At 46.3% G+C, this 22,396-nt stretch overlaps 1 protein-coding gene across 2 annotated transcripts in view; it reads right to left on the bottom strand.

The window, feature by feature from the left end:
- Nucleotides 1–16,478: 16,478 nt before the first annotated feature.
- Nucleotides 16,479–22,396, bottom strand: part of LOC139407397 (thrombospondin-1-like) — a 20,547-nt gene continuing 14,629 nt past the window's right edge. Inside the window, exons 17-22 of one of the 2 annotated variants that reach the window (XM_071151145.1) lie at nt 20,458–20,692; nt 19,956–20,183; nt 19,494–19,765; nt 19,268–19,365; nt 18,941–19,080; nt 16,479–18,780 (exon numbers count right to left, since the gene is read on the bottom strand). In XM_071151145.1, the coding sequence (XP_071007246.1) occupies nt 18,773–18,780; nt 18,941–19,080; nt 19,268–19,365; nt 19,494–19,765; nt 19,956–20,183; nt 20,458–20,692 (981 nt within the window). In that variant the 3' untranslated portion in view covers nt 16,479–18,772. Of the gene's footprint in view, nt 18,781–18,926; nt 19,081–19,267; nt 19,366–19,493; nt 19,766–19,955; nt 20,184–20,457; nt 20,693–22,396 lie in introns of those variants that run through there. The other variant, XM_071151144.1, reaches the window with a different exon arrangement.

The following is a 22,396-nucleotide window of genomic DNA, read 5'->3' as shown; positions in this document are numbered from 1 at the left end:
TACAAAAGTCTAGCGCGTGAACATACCCACATAACAATAAACAATTACACACAAAGACATGGAGGGCAACCAAGGACTAAATACATGCAGTGTGATAAGATAATGAGAACCAGGTGTGTATGGAAACAAGACAAAACAAATGGATATATGAAAAATGGAGCGGCGATGGCTAGAAAGCCGGTGACGTCAATCGCCGAACAAGGAGAGGAGCCTACTTCAGTGGAATTCGTGACAGTACCAGCCGCGCGCCGACACCGCCCTCGGGGTCAACCCCAACGAGGTACTGAAGGGCCCCCGTGGAGTGGGATGCCTCGAATCCAGGATGGCATGAATGGAGTACGCCGGGGCCCCCTCAATGTCCAGACGGGGCGGAGGAACCTCCCGCACCTAGGATTCCTGGAGCGGACCAGCCACCACCGGCCTGAGGAGAGACACATGGAACAAGGTTCGAGGTTCCATTAGCACGGTAATCAGAGGGAAGCTGTAATCTGTAGCATACCTCGTTCACCCTCCTCAGGACTTTTAATGGCTCCACAAACCACGGACCCAGCTTCCGGCAGGGCAGTCGGAGGGGCAGGTTTCGGGTCGAGAGCCAGACTCACTGCGGTGAAGGTCCACGCTGGTCTTTTAGCGAAGCGCGGTACGCTGGAGGTGAACATGGACGGCCTCCCATGTCTCCTAACGCGCCAGAACCAGTCGTCCACTGCAGGAGCCTCGGTCTGACCCTGATGCCACGGTGCCAGAACCGGCTGGTACCCCAATACGAACTGAAAGGGAGAGAGGTTAGTGGAGGAGTGGCGAAGCGAGTTCTGCGCCATCTCGGCCCAAGGCACGAACGCTGCCCACTCCCCCGGCCGGAACGCAGAAAACTGCCCACATCCTGGTTTACTCTCTCCACCTGCCATTACTCTCGGGGTGAAAACCCGAGGTAAGGCTGAACGAGACCCCCAGACGTTCCATGAACGCCTTCCAGACTCGATGTGAACTGGGGACCCCGATCAGACACTATATCCTCAGGCACCCCGTAGTGCCAGAAGACGTGAGTAAACAGGGCTTCCGCAGTCTGTAGGGCCGTAGGAAGACCGGGCAGAGGGACGAGACAACAGGACTTAGAGAAACGATCCACAACGACCAGGATCGTAGTGTTTCCCTGTGAAAGAGGTAGATCGGTTAAGAAATCTACAGACAGATCTGACCAAGGTTGTTGTGGAATGGGTAAGGGGTGAAGCTTACCACTGTGTCTCGGAGCCTTACACTGGGCACACACTGAGCAGGTGGAAACATAAACCCTCACGTCCTTAGCCAAGGTGGGCCACCAGTACTTCCCAGTCAGACAGCGTACCGTCCGACCAATCCCCGGATGACCAGAGGAGGGTGACGTGTGGGCCCAATAGATCAGCTGGTCACGGACAGCAGAAGGAATGTACATACGCCCGACGGGACACTGGTGGGGAGCGGGCTCTGTTTGCAACGCCTGCTCAATGTCCGCGTCCAGCTCCCACATGATTGGCGCTACTAGACAAGAGGCCGGGAGTATGGGAGTCTGATCCATGGGCCGCTCCCCTGTGTCATACAGCCGGGACAGTGCGTCTGCCTTCTTATTCTGGGAACCTGGTCTGGGTTAACACAAAACTGGTAAAGAACATGGCCCACCTTGCCTGACGAGGATTCAGTCTCCTCGCTGCCCGGATGTACTCCAGGTTGCAGTGGCCAGTCCAGATGAGAAAAGGGTGTTTAGCCCCCTCAAGCCAATGTCTCCACGCCTTCAACGCTTTAACCACAGCCAACAGCTCCCGGTCTCCCACGTCATAGTTTCACTCCGCTGGGCTGAGCAGAAAGCACAGGGGCGGAACGCCAAAGAGGGATCCGGATGGGCCAGCACGGGAGCCGAGGTAAACAGAGCTCTTAGATGCCCAAAAAGCCCTGTCTGCTCAGCCGACCACTGCAACCGTACGGGACACCCCTTCAGCAGTGAGGTAATGGGAGCAGCCACCTGGCCAAAACCCCAGATAAACCTCCGGTAGTAATTGGCAAACACTAAAAATCGCTGCTTCTCCTTTACTGTGGTGGGAGTCGGGCCAATTACGCACGGCCGCAACGCGGTCACTCTCCATCTCCACCCCTGCTGTGGAAAATACGATACCCTAGGAAGGAGATGAAAGAACAGGCTGAAAGAACAGGCATTTTTTTTGGCCTTGACGTACAGGTCATGCTCCAACAGTCGTCCAAGTACTCTGCGTACCAAGGACACGTGCTCGGCGAGTGTAGCAGAGTATATCAGAATGCCATCGATGTACACCACTACACCCTGCCCGTGCAGGTACCTGAAGATCTCGTCTACAAAAAGATTGGAAAACTGATGGATCAAGCATCAACACGTAGGGCATGACGAGGTACTCATAATGCCCTGAGGTGGTACTAAATGCTGTCTTCCACTCGTCTCCCACCCGGATACGCACCAGGTTATACGTAGTCCTGAGATCCAGTTTCGTGAAGAAGCCCCACGCATTGACTCAATCGCCGAGTCGATAAAATGTAGAGGGTAACTGTACCTCACCGTGATTTGATTGAGATTTCTATTGCCAATGCACGGGCGTAGACCTCCTTTTTCTTCACAAAAAATAATACTCGAGGAGGCGGGTGAAGTGGATGACCGAATGTACCCCTGATTCAGGGATTCAGAGACATTTGTCTCCAAAGCCACCGTCTCAGCTTGCGACAGGGGATACACGTGACTCCTGGGAAGCGCAGCGTCTGCCAGGAGATTTATCTCACAATCCCCCCCGTCGATGAGGTTGTAATTGAGTCGCCTTCTTTTTACAGAAGGCGAGAGCCAAATCGGCATATCCTGGTGGGATGCTTCCTTCCTTCCTACCTACAGGTTATAGAAAAGAGAAGGAGGTCTGAACTCTCCGTTCAGACTCCAGTCCTACCTTCCTACAAGTTATAGAACATTTGCTCTTTTAGTATTTCTGCAGAATGTTTCCGGAAGGAGAAAACCTCCACCTCTGTGTCAACGATAATTAAACAAAATACGCAAAGTTGTTATGTCCGTCGTCAGAATGAGACCAAAGCGCAGCGAGGAAAGTGGACATCTTACTTAATTTTACATGAACACCCAAAAACAACAAAAGATCAACAAACGTAAAGTTATGCAGGGCTATACAGCAACTGTACAAAAACAAGATCATCACTGGAGGCTTCTTGCTATGGACCGTCTCAGGAGGTTCCGGACTGTGGACCGTCTCATTAGGTTCCGGACTGTGGACCATCTCAGGAGGTTCCGGACTGTGGACCGTCGTAGGAGGTTCCGGACTGTGGACCGTCTCAGGAGGTTCCGGACTGTGGACCCTCTCAGGAGGTTACGGACTGTGGACCGTCTCAGGAGGTTCCGGACTGTGGACCGTCGTAGGAGGTTCCGGACTGTGGACCGTCTCAGGAGGTTCCGGACTGTGGACCCTCTCAGGAGGTTATGGACTGTGGACTGTCTCAGGAGGTTACGGACTGTGGACCGTCTCAGGAGGTTCCGGACTGTGGACCCTCTCAGGAGGTTACGGACTATGGACCGTCTCAGGAGGTTCCGGACTGTGGACCGTCTCAGGAGGTTCCGGACTGTGGACCCTCTCAGGAGGTTATGGACTGTGGACTGTCTCAGGAGGTTACGGACTGTGGACCGTCTCAGGAGGTTCCGGACTGTGGACCCTCTCAGGAGGTTACGGACTATGGACCGTCGTAGGAGGTTCCGGACTGTGGACCCTCTCAGGAGGTTCCGGACTGTGGACCGTCGTAGGAGGTTCCGGACTGTGGATCGTCGTAGGAGGTTCCGGACTGTGGATCGTCGTAGGAGGTTCCAGACTGTGGGCCGTCTCAGGAGGTTCCGGACTGTGGACCATCTCAGGAGGTTCCGGACTGTGGACCGTCGTAGGAGGTTCCGGACTGTGGACCGTCTCAGGAGGTTCCGGACTGTGGACCCTCTCAGGAGGTTACGGACTGTGGACCGTCTCAGGAGGTTCCGGACTGTGGACCGCCGTAGGAGCTTCCGGACTGTGGACCGTCATAGGAGGTTCCGGACTGTGGACCGTCGTAGGAGGTTCCGGACTGTGGACCCTCTCAGGAGGTTACGGACTGTGGACTGTCGTAGGAGGTTCCGGACTGTGGACCGTCTCAGGAGGTTCCGGACTGTGGACCCTCTCAGGAGGTTACGGACTATGGACCGTCGTAGGGTCTCAGGAGGTTCCGGACTGTGGACCCTCTCAGGAGGTTCCGGACTGTGGACCGTCGTAGGAGGTTCCGGACTGTGGATTGTCGTAGGAGGTTCCGGACTGTGGATCGTCGTAGGAGGTTCCGGACTGTGGGCCGTCGTAGGAGGTTCCGGACTGTGGGCCGTCGTAGGAGGTTCCGGACTGTGGGCCGTCGTTGGAGGTTCCGGACTGTGAAACGTCGGTAGAAGCTCTGGACTGGGAACTGTCGCCGGAAGCTCTGGACTGTGGAGGCGCACTGGAGGCCTAATGCGTGGGACTGGTACAGGTTGCACCGGGCTGTTGACACGCACCTCAGGGCGAGTACTGGGAGGGGGCACAGGACGTACTGGACTGCGGAGGCGCACTGGAGGCTTGATGCGTGGGACCGGTACAGGTGGCACCGGGCTGATGACACGCACCTCAGGGTGAGTGCGGGGAGGAGGCATAGGACGTACTGGACTGTGGAGGCGCACTGGAGGTCTGGAGCATAGAGCTGGCACAACCTGTCCTGGCTGGATGCTGACTTTATCCCAGCAAGTATGGGGCGCTGGCACAAGGCGCACTGGGCTGTGAAGGCGCACTGGAGACACGATTACTACAGTATTTATACTATAGTTACCTGTAAATACTACAGTATATCGCAGTAAATACTAGAGTAAATACTACAGTATACTAGAGTAAATACTACAGTAAATATTTCAGTATAGTACAGCTTTCTTAAACTACAGTATTTATACTATAGCTAACTGTAAATACTACAGTATATAACAGTAAATACTAGATCAAATACTGCAGTATATAACAGTAAATACTAGAGTAAATACTACAGTATACTAGAGTAAATACTAGAGTAAATACTAGAGTAAATACCACAGTAAATACTACAGTGTTTTTGCAAAAACACTACAGTGAATACTATAGTATTTATACCATCTCTTTTATCTTGTGAAGGCTGCATCAGGAATGTAGACAGGTGTCTTTGATAGTGTGAAATCGTACAAGAACCATGAATTGATGGATGAGATAGGGTATTAACCTTTTCTTCGCTTTCAGAACTTTCTGGGTTGTGTGCAGACCTACCTGGGTTCGAACAGTACTTGAAATAGTTTCAAATACTTTGAGCATTTGGTTTTAGGCTGACTGGAGTGGCTGGGTGGGCAGGCTTTGCACTCATTGAGACGTTTCTATTGTTTCCATTGCAACGGACAAGCTAAATCAAGCCCAACTAAAGTATTTGATTTCAAATAGTGTTTTAACCCAGGTATGATTGCTATCTGGGTTGTGTCTGTGTTTTTACTGGATTAGCTGAGAAGGAGAAGCAAAGCAGTACTTTAGGGATTTTTACATTGTATTTTTCACACTGAGAACTTGGCTCGTCAATCAGACTGAAGTTCTTGTTGTGTAGGGACTGTGCTTTTGTTTTGACAGTTTTGTCCTACATCAACGCTTTGGCATTGCGGCCACTACTGGCCAGTGGATCAGTTGTCATGATGTTTTCTTTGGTTATTTTCTGCCGTGGGAATAATAGTTGTGCCCGTTTTCTCTGAACACTGCTCCACTGGCATTGTCTGTGAGAACAGAGAGAGGACACAGAATCTTTTGGGTGAATCACGATGGTTAGTTACATCCCCTCAAAGTATTTGTGTCAGAGCTCATCGCTAGCTACCCCCACGCTGAAAACCAAACCCAATAACAGCGGCTCCGGTGGACTGCAGTTTCCAACAAAAGCCACGGTGTCAGATGAAACTGGAATGCCACTGCGGCTCTCACTCTCTCTTGCCAATCTCGCTGTAGCCAAACAGACAACAGAGTCTGACAACGGCAGGGACAGCCTAGCTTGGAGTGAAGCAGCAATCAAAGTGGTTGTATTCACACCAAAACAAAAATCCACCCCCTCCAAGCGTCCCTCTCTCACTATCTCTCTCTCTCTCTCTCTCTCTCTCTCTCTCTCTCTCTCTCTCTGTCTCTCTCTCTCTCTCTCTGTCTCTCTCTCTCTCTCTCTCTCTCTCTCTCTCTCTCTCTCAGACTCTGACTCTGCCAGATGAGATCCTGAAGAGCCGAAGAGATCCCTGTGTGTGTCCATTGTCTGGGTAACCCATCTCCCCTCTCCTCTGAGTGCCTCTCCGAGGTGTACTGTACAGTTAGTCCGGCCCAGCCAGCTAGACACTGAAAGGAGCCCATTCTTCTCCTCTCTGACTCTCAGCAGCAGAGCAGCGCTGCCCCAGGTTCTGGTTTCTGTGGGGCTTTTGTCTCGCTCAAACCGAGTGAGGACACAGAATGGGTCTGGAGGGAAACCAACGCCGCACCTTCACCTTTCCCATCGCGCCCCAGCGGCCCGCTCAGTGTTTCTGTTTCTCGACCACAGAGAGGGATTAGAACCTTGTGAACTTTATTCATTTGTTTTTACTATGCTTGTGGCTATATACATCAATTCTTGTCCAATAAAGTAATGCATTGACTTTAGTATTGAACCTTATAACAGCGTCTGTACTTATTCATCTAAATCATTAAATGCATTACAACGTATTTTCAGTATTGAAATCAAATGTGCATTGGTACAAGTAATACCAATTCCTTTGATAAGAAATTAATGTTAGCCACTTCGCCTTTGTCCCAGGTGTGTTGGCCAGCACAGTAAAGCCGTTGACCTTTGTAACGTGAGGAGTCTACCTCCTGCTAAAGTAGCTCCATGCATGAGAGAGTGGATAACCGAGGCTGCTCACAATAGAAGGGAGAATACACAAAGCTAACGTTATGGTCCACTAACCACCATGATATCTGTAACACAGTGGTATTCTGAATAGCAAGACCAAGACACCTTTAAAGGTGAGCTTTATAGAGACTGTATAGCTCAGTCGCCTGGCCATACCTTACTGTGCTGTCAGTGTGGTGGGTTGTGGGTAGTGAAACTCCTGTATTGCGTCATGAAGGCATCTTTCAGCTGTGTGTGTTTCCCTCTGTGGTTGGCGCTGACAGATTGACACCTTACTGTCAGTCTCTGTGTAGGGGAATCCTGCCAGTTCATCTCTCAGACAGACAATAAGGGCATAATAAGGGCATAACACGACACATATTCCTGGGAAGCAGACTGGAAGTAGGAGGCTGAACCCAGACTGGCCCTGGTCTGGTTTGCGTCATCCAGTCCGTCAGCTGTGTCAGTCAGCCACGTCAGGGTGACAGACCCTGGGACTCCCTCCAGTCTGGAAGGCTTACACATGGTGGTCTAGGCCTGGTCTGCATCAGTCAGCCACGTCACGACGCAGGAAGTGGAGGGCCAAGCCACCCCGGTCTGGAATTCCTGCCAGCTTCACTTCCTGACCTGAGGATCATCCTCCAGTCTCAGCCACTATTCCCTTTTTTCTACCTCCCAAATGGCACCCTAATCCCTGTGTCGTGCATTACTTTCGACTGTGGCCAACAGAACTGTAAGACTTCATTCGCAGTGATACAGAAAAAGAAACAGCCAATCCCAATGTGTGATATCGTCACCTCTCATGCAAACGTCAGGCCATAGGAAACTCCTAGGAAGCCTCTGGCCTAGCGTGGGATCACTGTACATCACAGGGATCCATCAAATGTCACATGTACCTGTGGCCAGTGGGCGAATCACGGCCTGCAGACTTCCTCTCTCATTGGGGATATGTGTGATGGTTCGGAAATAGTCAATCATCTTGGGTGTGTTCAAACACTTCAAGTTGTGTACTTTTAACTGACTCTGGACCGGTTCAGGCAGTATCACAGAGAAAGCAGGTTTGATCTACCTAGCAGTGGATAGTTCACGTGTGGCCCCCTGTATCCTTGTAGGCTTTACTGTGTTGTGTAAAGTTTCTTCCCATGGCTAAATACCCAGCAACAACATCTTCTACTATCCAATATGCTAGCTTGTACTGCCTTTTCATTCTGAATTTCTATGTAATAACCAAACATCGCCATCACTCACAATATGATGTGAAGCATGTAGTGCCATAATACAACTGTCACACCCTGATCTGTTTCACCTGTCCTCGTTATTGTCTCCACCCCCTCCAGGTGTTGCTTGTTTTCCCCAGTGTATTTATCCCTGTGTTTCCTGTCTCTCTGTACCAGTGTATTTATCTCTGTGTTTCCTGTCTCTCTGTACCAGTGTATTTATCCCTGTGTTTCCTGTCTCTCTGTACCAGTGTATTTATCCCTGTGTTTCATGTCTCTCTGTACCAGTGTATTTATCCCTGTGTTTCCTGTCTCTCTGTACCAGTGTATTTATCCCTGTGTTTCCTGTCTCTCTGTACCAGTGTATTTATCCCTGTGTTTCCTGTCTCTCTGTACCAGTGTATTTATCCCTGTGTTTCCTGTCTCTCTGTACCAGTGTATTTATCCCTGTGTTTCCTGTCTGTTTGTGCCAGATCGTCTTGTATGTTTCAACCAGCGTTTTCCCTGTTCTCCTGCTTTTTGACCCTTGCCTGTTTCTGGACTTTGTACCCGTCTGCCTGACCATTCTGCCTGCCTTGACCACGAGCCTGTCTGCCACCCTGTACCTCCTGGACTCTGATCTGGTTTTGACCTCTTTGCCTGTCCACGACCATTCTCTTGCCTACCCCTTTGGATTAATAAACATTGTAAGACTCCAACCATCTGCCTCCTGATTCTGAATCTGGGTCTCGCCTTGTGACTTGATAACAACGTATTGTTCTGATGCGTTGCTGTGGTATGATGGTCCCTGTTTTCCTACTCTAACTCACTGCAGGATCTAATGCAGGGCTAATGCCGGTTAAGGCTATAGGACCCAGGCTAAGGGATTTATAGGCCATTCTCTAAGCAGGGGTTGTAAGGGGAGTAGCTGGGCTGTAGCTGGGCGTACTCCCTGCAGGAAATTTAAAGAGGGAGCTACTTCCTTTCAGACTCCCTATACCCTCTCATCTGCTGCCAGCGGGCTAATGAATAGCAAACTATTAGTCTTTAGTTTCCTTCTTCCCCTTGTTTTTATATAAGGCACTCACCTTGGTACCTGAGACCATAACATCAGCCTGTAGCTTGATGTTATATACAGGTATATTAAAGAGACCACATTCGGTTGAGTATTTGGATCCACTTTGTGGAAGTGGGTTGCTGTATTTAGTGCCTGTGATACCAGAGGCATGGCCTCACACTACTTTGTGATTCTAAATGCAACAATTTGAAAAGTCAGCCAACTGTCGTTTCTATGTTGTGAATAACCACTCCTCGGGTCTGAAGCTAGTTGCTATAAACGCCCTGCATTAAATGGTTTAAATAGAAGTTCATACATGTGTTTATCATTTTCAAACAGTACCGAACTAGCAGGCGTTTGGCTTACTTCTCAAAGGAACGAATGGGGAACTACAAAGGAGTTCCACAACAAGGATGATCATCCTCTGTCACACACGCTGAGATGCCAACGTGGTCAATGGTAATGTTATTTTGGAAACATTGGTCTGAGCTATTCAAAACACTTTCCATGCTTCAGTTGCCTCCTTATAATGAGAGGAAAAACAAATAGAGTCCCCACGCCAAAGAGGGTCTGTGAGAGTTCAAGAGGCTGACGTTCGGTTTATGAAACACACCTCTCCTCTGTCGCCATAGGAATATGCAGACGATAACATTGGTGACTCGATATGAAGGTTTAGGCATTTGACTGTCGATGTAGTGAATGATATGATGCTTTGACTTTCTCCACATGAACGTGTCATAACTTGCACTGGGGTTCCTACTGTTTTTTAGTTTTCATTTAACCTTTAATAAAAAGGTGCAGACTATGAGGAAATATGTAGATTAAGAGCAGTATGGGTGACATATTGTGTCCTTTCTTTGTCTTCCACAATAGAACACTTAGAAGCCACAATAGAACACTTAGAAGCCACAATAGAACACTTAGAATCCACAATAGAACACTTAGAAGCCACAATAGAACACTTAGAAGCCACAATAGAACACTTAGAATCCACAATAGAACACGTAGAATCCACAATAGAACACTTAGAATACGATTCTAAAAACAGTCCACAAAGTGTTCTCGAGAGGTGGTACTCATACTTTCTGTGAAACTGATCTGAATAAACTGGAGATGAATGCTGGAAGACACTGATGAACTATGCTATGATATGGTTTATTTTGAATAATGGAAAGTTACAGTACATCTGGTATCAAATGATGATGAACCTTATCTTTCTCTGCAGGGGGGATTCTTTCCAAATCCAAATCTAAACTAAATGTACTTTCAAGTCAAATGCAATTTTCCAACGGAATAGGATCAAACGTTCTGTTGTGGCAGCAAGTCCAAGGAATGAAGATCTTCTGTTGTCCTGGCTTGAATTTGAATGTGTTGTTTTGATACACTGGATGGAGACTAATGTAAAGGTCATGATTCCTCAGCTTTTTCCCATTCTATGTATTGCAGATTAGTTATTTATGTCTGCAATACAGTCTGGCCACTCGGTTTGAGCCGTTTTAGTTGGCCAATAAGAGGATTCCTGACAGAGATGAGCCACGTGACCTATGAACCCTGAACGATCTGCACCTGGTGAACTCAAACAGGAAGAAGAATATTATTGGAGGAAAAGTTACCTCGGTTCAACCTAGTTCAAACCAATTGGCCAGACTGTCATAACTAACTAACAGCATACGTCCCAAATGGTAGCCTCTTCTCAATGCGTTGCACTACTTTTGACCAGGGTCCCTATATAGTGCACTACTTTTGACCAGGGTCCCTATATAGTGCACTACTTTTGACCAGGGTCCCTATATAGTGCACTACTTTTGACCAGGGTCTCTATATAGCGCACTACTTTTGACCACGGTCCCTATATAGTGCACTACTTTTGACCAGGGTCTCTATATAGTGCATTATATAGGGAGTAGGGTGCATTTGTAACGCAACCACAGTAAAGCTTCCTTTACTGGCCAAAGCTCTCAGTAAAACTCATTGTTCTGCCTCTTGTGGGGCCTTCAGGGAAGGAGGCTTTAGAGCATTAGGACAGTAGCCAAGGAGACTGTGTGATTTTGGATTATATCACAAGGCCAGACATAATCGGTATTCACCAGACACTCTTACACAGGGTGACATATAGGAACAATTAGGGTTCAGTGCCTTGCTCAATGGCACATGCACAGATTTTTCACCTAGTCGTTCATTGATACTGGCCCAGTGCTGTTAACCACATGGATTGAAGCATTCAAGGCTGTTGTTTTGTAGCCATGATATCAAGTAATTCTGGTGCAACACAAGTAATCACTACAGTACAGTCACTTCATCAACTATTGTCTTGAAAAGCTCTACAAACAAATGTGCAATTGGCAACACGTTTTCCAACAAAGTTTTCCAACTCTCTACAGCCCTGATCTTCTGAAAAAAAAACAGTTGAAGTTTATGTCCATTTTAATCTTTCAATGTCACTGCAAGTTCGGAAAATAATTACCAGACCAAAAGAAGTTCCTGACAAGAACGAACACATCTTTCGATCCCCACTTATATTATAATATCATCCTAAATGTTATTCTAAATTGGATGAATACAATGGGTTCGTTATGTCCACGAACAGACATACGTAGCTCCATCACATACAATGAAAGGTCCCAAGGCAGGTAAAGGTGGGATCCAATGATTACATTTAGATTGTTATACCACTGGCCAACACCCAATACCCCATAATGTCAAAGTGGAATTATGTTGTCATTTTTTTAAAACAAATAAATGACAAATTAAAAGCTGAAATGTCTTTAGCCAATAGGTATTCAACACCTTTGTTATGGCAAGGCCCAATAAGTTCAAATGTGCTTAACAAGTCACATAATAAGTTGCATGGACTCAATAAAAATGTTTAACATCTCTGTACCCCACACGTACAATTATCTGTAAGGTCCCTCAGTTGAACAGGGAATTTCAAACACAGATTCAACCACAAAGAACAGGGAGGTTTTCGAATGCCTCGCAAACAAGGGCACCTATTGGTAGATGGGTAAAAAAAAATCAGACACTGAAGCATAATGTTGTTATTAATTGCACTTTGAATGGTGTATCAATACACCCAGTCACTACAAAGATACAGGCGTCCTAATTTAGTTGATGGAGAGGAAGGAAACTGCTCAGGGATTTCACCATGAGGCCAATGGTGACTTTAAAACAGTTACAGAGTTTAATGGCTGTGATAGGAGAAAACTGAGGATGGATCAGCAGCATTGTAGTTACTCCTCAATACTAACCTAAATGACAGAGTGAAAAGAAGGAAGCCTGTGCAGCATAAAAATATTCTGAAACATGCATCCTGTTTGCAACAAGGTACTAAAATAATACTGAAAACATTTGGCTAAGCAATTCACTTTTTGCGCAAATACAAAGTGTTAAGTTTGGGGCAAATAAAATAAATGCTTTACTGAGTACCACTCTCCACATTTTCAAACATAGTGGTGGCTGCATCATGTTATGGGTATGCTTGCAATCATTAAGGAATCCCCATTCCCATCCCCACAGTTTTTCAGGATAATGGAGCTAAGCAAAGGCAAAATCCTAGAGGAAAACCCGGTTTAATCTGCTTTCCATCAGACACTGGGAGATGAATCCACCTTTCAGCTGGACAATAACCTAAAACACAAGGACAAATCTACACTGGAGTTGTTTACCAGGACGACAGTGAATGTTCCTGAGTGCCTGACTTACAGTTTTGACCTAAATCAGCTTGAACATCTATGGACCTGTAAATGGTTGTCTAGTACTGTTCAACAACCAATTTGACGGAGCTTGAGGAATTTTAAATAGAATAATGGACAAATATTGTACAATCCAGGTGTCCAAAGCTCATAGTGCCATCCGTTTTGTCACCAAAGGCCATATACTACCCACCATTGCGACCTGTACGCTATCGTTGGCTGGTCCTCACTTCATACTCGTCGCCAAACCCACTGGCTCCATGTCATCTACAAGACCCTGCTAGGTAAAGTCCCCCCTTATCTCAGCTCGCTGGTCACCATAGCATCTCCCACCTGTAGCACACGCTCCAGCAGGTATATCTCTCTAGTCACCCCCGAAACCAATTCTTTCTCTGGCCGCCTCTCCTTCCAGTTCTCTGCTGCCAATGACTGGAACGAGCTACAAAAATCTCTGAAACTGGAAACACTTATCTCCCTCACTAGCTTTAAGCACCAGCTGTCAGAGCAGCTCACAGATTACTGCACCTGTACATAGCCCACCTATAATTTAACCCAAACAACCACCTCTTTCCCTACTGTATTTATTTTATTTTATTTATTTATTTATTTATTTTGCTCCTTTGCACCCCATTATTTTTATTTCTACTTTGCACATTCTCCCATTGCAAATCTACCATTCCAGTGTTTTACTTGCTATATGTATTTACTTCGCCACCATGGCCTTTTTTTGCCTTTACCTCCCTTATCTCACCTCATTTGCTCACATCGTATATAGACTTGTTTCTACTGTATTATTGACTGTATGTTTGTTTTACTCCATGTGTAACTCTGTGTTGTTGTATGTGTCGAACTGCTTTGCTTTATCTTGGCCAGGTCGCAATTGTAAATGAGAACTTGTTCTCAACTGGCCTACCTGGTTAAATAAAGGTGAAATAAATAAATAAAAAGTAAAATAGAGATTTGTGCATTTGTAATCGCTGCCAAAGTTGATTCTAACATGAATACAGTATGAATACTGATGTAAATTATATATTTCTGTATTTCATTTCAAATAAATGTTCCTAAAAAAACAAAAACAAAAAACTAATTTTCACTCTGTCATTATGGGGTATTGTGTGTAGATGTGTAAAAAACAACCATTTTATCCGTTTTGAATTCATGTTGTAAGTGTAACAGTATAATTTTTAAACCGTCCCCTCGCCCATACCCGGGCGCGAACCAGGGACCTTCTGCACACATCAACAGTTACCCTCGAAGCATCGTTACCCATCGCTCCACAACAGCCGCGGCCCTTGCAGAGCAAGGGGAACTACTACTTCAAGGTCTCAGAGCAAGTGACGTCACTGATTGAAACGCTATTTAGCGCCCACGCTAACTAAGCTAGCCGTTTCACATCCGTTACACTCACCCCCCTTTTGACCTTCCTCCTTTTTCCGCAGCAACCAGTAATCCGGGTCAACAGCATCAATGTAACAGTATAATTTTTAAACCGTCCCCTCGCCCATACCCGGGCGCGAACCAGGGACCTTCTGCACACATCAACAGTTACCCTCAAAGCATCGTTACCCATCGCTCCACAACAGCCGCGGCCCTTGCAGAGCAAGGGGAACTACTACTTCAAGGTCTCAGAGCAAGTGACGTCACTGATTGAAACGCTATTTAGCGCCCACGCTAACTAAGCTAGCCGTTTCACATCCGTTACATAAGACAACAAAATGTGGAGAGGTATGAATTGAGGGCTTGGCATGGTAGTGTCCATCAGCAAGGGAGTGCACTTCTTCACCCTAATCCACAACAGGGTAAACCTACCAGAGAGCTACAGAATGTCCAGTAATTCTAGGGTGGATGACCTTTGAACCAGTAGCCACATTTCGAACCCTCCAGTTAAGGCCCATTGTTGATTCATTGTACTTACAGTTTGAGACTTGAAATGATTCCTAATTTAAAGACGATGTGATAATGGGGGAGTTCCTCTGTCCAAAACGGTTGGTGTTTACGTGCAGATGGGCTCATGCATGGATGTCAAAGGGAAATTTGGCAAAAAACTTTGGTGGAACAATTCTATGGGTCCGTATTGCATTTTAAGCTTGGATAAACCCTATACAGACTGTTTTTTACACAGTATATAGGCTATTTCTCCTATTTCTCTCAGTTGCTATAATGATGTCAATTGGAAATTCTGCAAAACTGGAAAACAGGGTTCACCCCACACTGCCGATGAATATATGTTTTTACTGCTGGACAAGTTGATATACCCACTGTTGACTGTGTAGGCTATGTGGCAGTGCTTCTATCGCAGGGCCAGTAGACCAGTGGTCTGAAATAATGACCACTCTTCAGTCCCAAATGGCACCCTATTCCCTATATAGTGCACTACTTTAGACCAGAGCTGGCACCCTATTCCTTATATAGTGCACTACTTTAGACCAGAGCTGGCACCCTATTCCTTATATAGTGCACTACTTTAGACCAGAGCTGGCACCCTATTCCTTATATAGTGCACTACTTTAGACCAGAGCTGGCACCCTATTCCCTATATAGTGCACTACTTTAGACCAGAGCTGGCACCCTATTCCCTATATAGTGCACTACTTTAGACCAGAACTGGCACCCTATTCCCTATATAGTGCACTACTTTAGACCAGAGCTGGCACCCTATTCCCTATATAGTGCACTACTTTAGACCAGCTCTGGTCAAAAGTAGTGCACTATATAGGGAATAGGGTTCCATTTGAGACTTAGCCGTGGCTCTGGGAGAATACCATGCTGACGGGGGTTGAGAGGCTGTTTTTTCAACCTATTAGTCTTCAGAGAGCTAGTCTCCAACCAAAACATTGACATACGCACACAGAAGTTACTATAAAGTCTGTACAGCAGAAGAATCAATCACTCAGCACCACAAAGAGAGACAACTTGGAGGTTTCCAGTCTGTCCATGATAACAGTGACTTTCAATGTTCATTAAACAGATCTAGGAACAGAGTACCGTGCTACATTCCCTCCCTGAGGATGGCATGTGTGTTTTTAACAGGGACAGAGAAGACAATATATAGACACAGCCCTATTCAAACAGGGGCCTAACATTGACTTTGAGGCAGATATCTGGACTTCTGTTGATGTTCATGGTGTCACCTGAATTGTGTTCTGCATTTGGACTTTTAGCTTACTTAGCTGCACAGCCAATGTCCATATACTATATTTAGACTTTATAAAAAGCATGCAGCATATATTTAAGCAATAAGGCAAGAGGGGGTGTTGTAAATGGCCAATATACCACGGTTAAGGGGTGTTCTAACGCACGACGCAACGCGGAGTGCCTGGACACAGCCCTTAGCCGTGGGATATTGTCGATATACCACAAACCCCTGACGTGCCTTACTGCTATTATAAACTGGTTACCAACGTAATTATAGCGTACCCGTGGTATGCGGTCTGATGTAACACGGCTGTCAGCCAATCAGCATTCAAGACTCAAACCACCTGGTCAATAGAATATGAGATATGTAATGTGCAGCCAAGAATACATGTTGTAGGAGGACATTGTAATGGGTGCATTGTGGTTCTTCAACTCGGTCAACGACTCGGTAGTGAACATACAGACTGAGGATTTAAACAACCATTTATTGTTTCAGAAGTATGTAACAAAATATTTGCTATGGATAAAAACAGCATTTTTTTTGTCGTTGTTGCATTGTACAAGTAAGCAAAGAATGTTTACAGACAACAAGCATCACTAAATTGTTACAGAAAATAATGGTAAAAAAAGGGTTAAAATAGCGAGAAAGCGAAAAACTGAAAGTAAAGATGAAAAAAAAAGAACAGAACATCCTGGCGTCGGTGTGCAAACCGTTTATACATACGGATACGCCCCCTTCATCAGGCGGCGAATCCTGATAAATTATTTAAATAGCATTTATCTACACACACAAATCGACCTCTCACACACAGAACAGCAAAGACAGAACAAAACAGAAGAATAATTTATTCATTAAAAAAGAGCACTGGACAAAGGACATATGTGAAAGCAAAAAATTCAAATGTGTGTAAAAAATAAACAAACATTTTACTGCAGGAGGGTGTTGGATGGGGGGGGGGGGGGATTCTGTTTTGAAATGAAAAGTAATACTATTTACAAACTCATGCTACAGTAGCAATAAGATGTGGATCAATTTGTATTCTGTACGCGTACAATGAACAAAATTACTTTTTTGTTTGATCAAATGAATCATACAACAGCAATGAGGTAATGTTTGTAGATCAAAGAGTTCCTTTGTTTTTTTCATCTCTCTCAGCAGAAAAGGCACACAGGTCACACACATACCACACTGATTCAGGAGCCTTAGCTCTAACCATGGATGGATTCTAATCCCTAGAATAGTTTCCTCATAGGGAGAGAGAGGGGGAGAGTAGAATCCCACTAAAGACACCAAAGACACCAGTCTGACTGACCGACTCGTTGGAACACTGGGGGAATCTCTCACATTCTCAAAGTATTTTAACGGTTTGGTACCTACACTGTAGGCAAGAGTTAATAAATTAAATATCAAGTGTAAAGCCTCTAAAGATGAGGGAGATCCCCGTTTTGTAATCTTACCCAAAATTGTATCTTTTTAGATTTTTGGAAAATAAATACATGCTGAATATTTGCAACTTTTAATGTTCAAAATGACAGGTGTCTTAATTGACAGAATGTCTTGGGCTTACTGGCTCTGGAAATGCCCTTTTTTCACATGGCCCTCCCATGTCATTTCTGCAATGCTAAGATGGTCGCTTCCATCTTACCCTGAGTTATACTGTGTTCACTTTCAACTGAAACACAGTATCAATCTAATGCCAGCCATAAAAGCCTACAAGCAATCCTGTATTTGACCCAAAAATATTTCGGCTCATTTTAATTTCGGTTTGTTTTCTTTCGTCTCTGAAACACTTTTCTCTATAAGGGTACGCATATAGAAGGGTAAAAGCAAGCACTTTCTTCTTATGTAAACACATAAACGAACATACATCCACACAAAGTTACCGTCCCTCCATATCTTGTTGTTACGCAGCTGACGTTCAACGGCCACAAGCCCTTTTCTTACAAAAATTAAAGTGAAAAAAGTCTTATTGTTTTCTTCCTCCTCTGAGCCCAAACCCTCCCACTTCCTCCTCTGAGCCCAACCCCCCCCCCCACTTCCTCCTCTGAGCCCAAACCTCCCCCACTTCCTCCTCTGAGCCCAACCCCCCCCACTTCCTCCTCTGAGCCCAACCCCCCCCACTTCCTCCTCTGAGCCCAACCCCCCCCCCCCACTTCCTCCTCTGAGCCCAACCCCCCCCACTTCCTCCTCTGAGCCCAACCCCCCCCACTTCCTCCTCTGAGCCCAAAACCCCCCACTTCCTCCTCTGAGCCCAAAACCCCCCACTTCCTCAGAGTCATATCGTTCAGAATCTACATCCGGGTAGATCTGTTTTTTTTATAAACAGAACATCACATAGTCTTTCTTTGGGACGTCCATTCCAGAAAATGAGATATGGATAGAAAGAGAGAGAGAGAGAGAGAGAGATGTAAAGGTTTGGAAGTGCATAGTCGACTATGGGGAGCCTCTCCTGCGCAGAGCTGAATGAGGTCTTTAAGATCAGAGAGAGATCGGCCGGTCGGTGTCGTTGGTTGGTAACGTTGGTTGGTAACATTGGCCGGTCTCCCGTTCAGGCAAAGCAAATGGTTCTCTGTCCAACCAGTGTCAATTTAACCTGAGGCTGACCACACCAGGCCCTACCCCTCGGTCCCACCAGTGTGCGTGCCGCAGAAGTAAGAAGAGCAGAAAAAAAACAATCCCTGGACTTTTCATCTGAATACATATTGTTCATATTTATACAGAAAGGTGCATTGTTCCAAGAGCTTCTTGCTCCGTGCAATTATGCATCTGGAAAGAAAAAACACAAAGGACACAAGGTTAGGCATTAGGTTAAGAGAAAGCGTTAAGTTGTGGTTAGGTACTTCACATAGGTCTATTGTGAAAGAAATGTCACTAAACAATTGCTGTTGGAGTTCTAGTAAGACATAGAAAGTTCATTGTTCCTTACCTCTGCATTCATACTTGAGGTCTGAGAAGTATACCATCTCTTGCGAGAAGACAAAGAGGCCTAGTCTTCCGCCTGCATACGTCTTGTCATATATGCTCCCAGAATCAGCCATGATCTTCTTCCCCTCGTACATGACCACTCTGAAACAAAGATACAATAAGAAGAAGATTTGTGAGATAAACTATGCTACGATACAAACACAGCCATTATGGAAAGTCTATAAAAGCAGTTTGACCAAGAGTAAAAGGTCTTAAAGTTAAGTCATGGGGTTTGTCTAGACATTCTCAATCTCATAAATCTCCACCAGGCCACGGCTTCAGTGGTTACCTGATGTGTCCTGTTCTTGGTCTGTGGATCAGGTGCCATCTGTAGGCTGTGAAGTCTTTCCAGCCAATGTTCTTAGGGTCGTGCCAAAGAGTCTTCACCTACAGAAGAAAGAAGAAACGTAGGGTTAAAGTTAGATGGCGTAGTCACCCTATACTCCCGAAGGTTTTTTCCTATGTGTGTGTGGGTATGTGTTCAGGCATGTAAGCCGATAGGGGTTATTTCTTACCTGTCCTGGGGTGTTACCCGTGTGCCAGAGAGCGTTCCTGAGGTGCTCACCAGGTCCAGTAGTGGAGTTGACCACCTTGATGGACAGTCCTGAGTATCCCTGAGCCTTGGTGGGTTTGTTGTTCCAGTAGGTCTGTGTGATCTGCTTCCACATCACCACGTAGAACCTGGAGCTGGACTGGTAGCCGAACACAAAGCCGGCGTAGTCATCATCTCGCTCTGTGTTGATGAAGAAGGTTCCACTGAAGTCCACAGAGTTGAACTCATCAAAACCTGGGAACGGGGAAACAGAGAAGACAAGAGTGAGAGGATGGTCTTTTTTAGTTAGGGTTGGGTTGTTTTGAGATGTCCCAAAGCATAGCATGTATCAATCAAGCCATCCACCAACCAGTCAACCAATTAACCAATCCATCTACTCACCCACCCAACCAACCAAACCAACCAATCCAACCAATCCACTCACCAACAGCAATGCCAGGGTCACAGTTGACGGTCTGGACCAGCTCTTTGCCCTGATGTCTGACCACCCAGTTGGGGTCGATCTGGGACGTTCCCTTGGGGTCCAGGGGAACCATCTGGAACTTCCTGAAGTCCGTCTCGCTGATGTCAAAGTTCTCCGGACACACGTCGTAGATGTCAGGCACATTGTCTTGGTCAAAGTCATCTTTGCAAGCGTCTCCTCGACCATCACCTGGAAGAGATAGAAGACTTGATAAATAACACGTCTTAACATTAAGTAGATTAAAATTGATATCATGCATGTCCATGGTCATCAATCCTGGTCTTGAAGAGCTATAGGATGCAAAGGGTGTTTGTTATAGGCAAGAAGTAACAAAACTGATTCAAGTAACCACCTAATTGTTAAGCCAATTGATCAGTTGAAAAGGGTACTCAACTCTGAAGATTATGCTAAAGATTTCAGTCTACATTTTGCTCAAGATTTCCTCTCTTCTAGAGCCACTCACCATCGGAGTCTATCTGGTCAGGGTTGAAGGCCAGTCTGCAGTTATCTTTCTCGTCTGGGATCCCGTCATTGTCATCATCGTGGTCGCAGGCATCTCCCTTTCCGTCTTTGTCGTGGTCGGCCTGGTTAGCGTTGGGGATGTAGGGGCAGTTGTCCAGGTTGTTCTGGTGGCCATCTTCATCGATGTCCTGGTTGCTGTCACACTTATCTCCCACACGGTCGTCATCAGAGTCAACCTGTAGAGGTAAATGGAGATTGACGTTAGCATGCTAGCTGTTAGCGGTCAGAAGACATTGTCAGAAGACATTAGATTCACCAGTCTGGTGGACACTGATATGGGATAAGTGCTGTGTTCCTCTCCTAGTTGGGTGACGTGTCCTTAGACACTGATCTAGGATCAGTTTTGTGCTTTCCAAACTAATGGTATACCTTAGGTTTAAGAAATTGGGGAAGGTGAGCTGATCCTAGATCTGTGCCTACGGGCAACTAGCGGTAGCAATTATGATGACACTTACTCGCAGATGCTCATTTTATTTCCAGCTGTACCAGCTGTTCAACCAATCATCTCTTCAATATCTCCTCCTCCCCCCATCTTTTCATATTGGACTCCAATCCTTTTATTTACATCTGTACCAGCTGTTCAACCAATCATCTCTTCAATATCTCCTCCTCCCCTCATCTTTTCATATTGGACTCCAATCCTTTTATTTACATCTGTACCAGCTGTTCAACCAATCATCTCTTCAATATCTCCTCCTCCCCCCATCTTTTCATATTGGACTCCAATCCTTTTATTTACATCTGTACCAGCTGTTCAACCAATCATCTCTTCAATATCTCCCCCTCTTCCTCCCCCACTCCTCCTCCCCTCATCTTTTCATATTGGACTCCAATCCTTTAATTTACATCTGTACCAGCTGTTCAACCAATCATCTCTTCAATATCTCCTCCTCCTCCTCCCCCACTCCTCGTCCCCCACTCCTTCTTCCCCCTCCCCCTCCCCCTCTACTCCTCGTCCCCCACTCCTCCTCCCCCACTCCTCCTCCCCCTCCCCCTCCCCCTCTACTCCTTCTCCCCCTCTACTCTTCCTCCCCCACTCCTCCTCCCCCTCTACTCTTTCTCTCCCACTCCTCCTCCCCCTCTACTCTTCCTCCCCACTCCTCGTCCCCCACTCCTCCTTCCCCCTCGCCCTCACCCTCTACTCTTCCTCCCCCACTCCTCACCCCACCTCCTTTCATAATGGACTCCAATCACTCTCACCTCCTTTAAACCTGTCAGGATAATTCTTTCATAATGGACTCCAATCACTCTCACCTCTTTAAACCTGTCAAGATAATTCTGGTGTCAATTTTAATCTGCTGACAATCAACCAACACTAAACACACCTCTTCTCTCCTCCTCCTCCTCCTCCTCCTCTCTTTTCCCTCCTGTCCTCCTTTATCCTCCCATCTCCCATCTGCTTTGCTAACGCCAGTAGGCCTATCTTTCCACAGACTGAAACATGCTAGACATTCCCCTGCAGATGGGAATCACCTGTGCCTGCTGCTTGGCAGGACTACACACATTACACAGTTTTTACAATCTCGCACGAGGAGAGGGACGGCGGGATGGAGGGAGGAAGGGATGGAAGGTGGAAAGAAAGGGAGCGATGGAGGGATGAAAAAATGCGGTAGGGAGGGAGGACTGGAGGGAGGACTGAAGGGAGGACTTGGAGGGAGGGATTGGATTTGTGTATATTCCCATTTCCCCATAGATGAATCCCGTTGTAAGATACAGTCTAGTGATACAGTCTAGTGATACAGTCTAGTGATACAGTCTAGTGATACAGTCTAGTGAAGCAGTCTAGACTGATGCAGTCTAGTGATACAGTCGACTGATACAGTCTACTGATACAGTCTAGCAAAACAGTCTAATGGTACAGTCTAGTGATACAGTCTAGT

Source organism: Oncorhynchus clarkii, chromosome 4 (genome assembly GCF_045791955.1).
Source record: "Oncorhynchus clarkii lewisi isolate Uvic-CL-2024 chromosome 4, UVic_Ocla_1.0, whole genome shotgun sequence".
NCBI classification, from domain to species: domain Eukaryota; kingdom Metazoa; phylum Chordata; class Actinopteri; order Salmoniformes; family Salmonidae; genus Oncorhynchus; species Oncorhynchus clarkii.
This window is presented reverse-complemented; position numbering and strand designations above follow the sequence as displayed.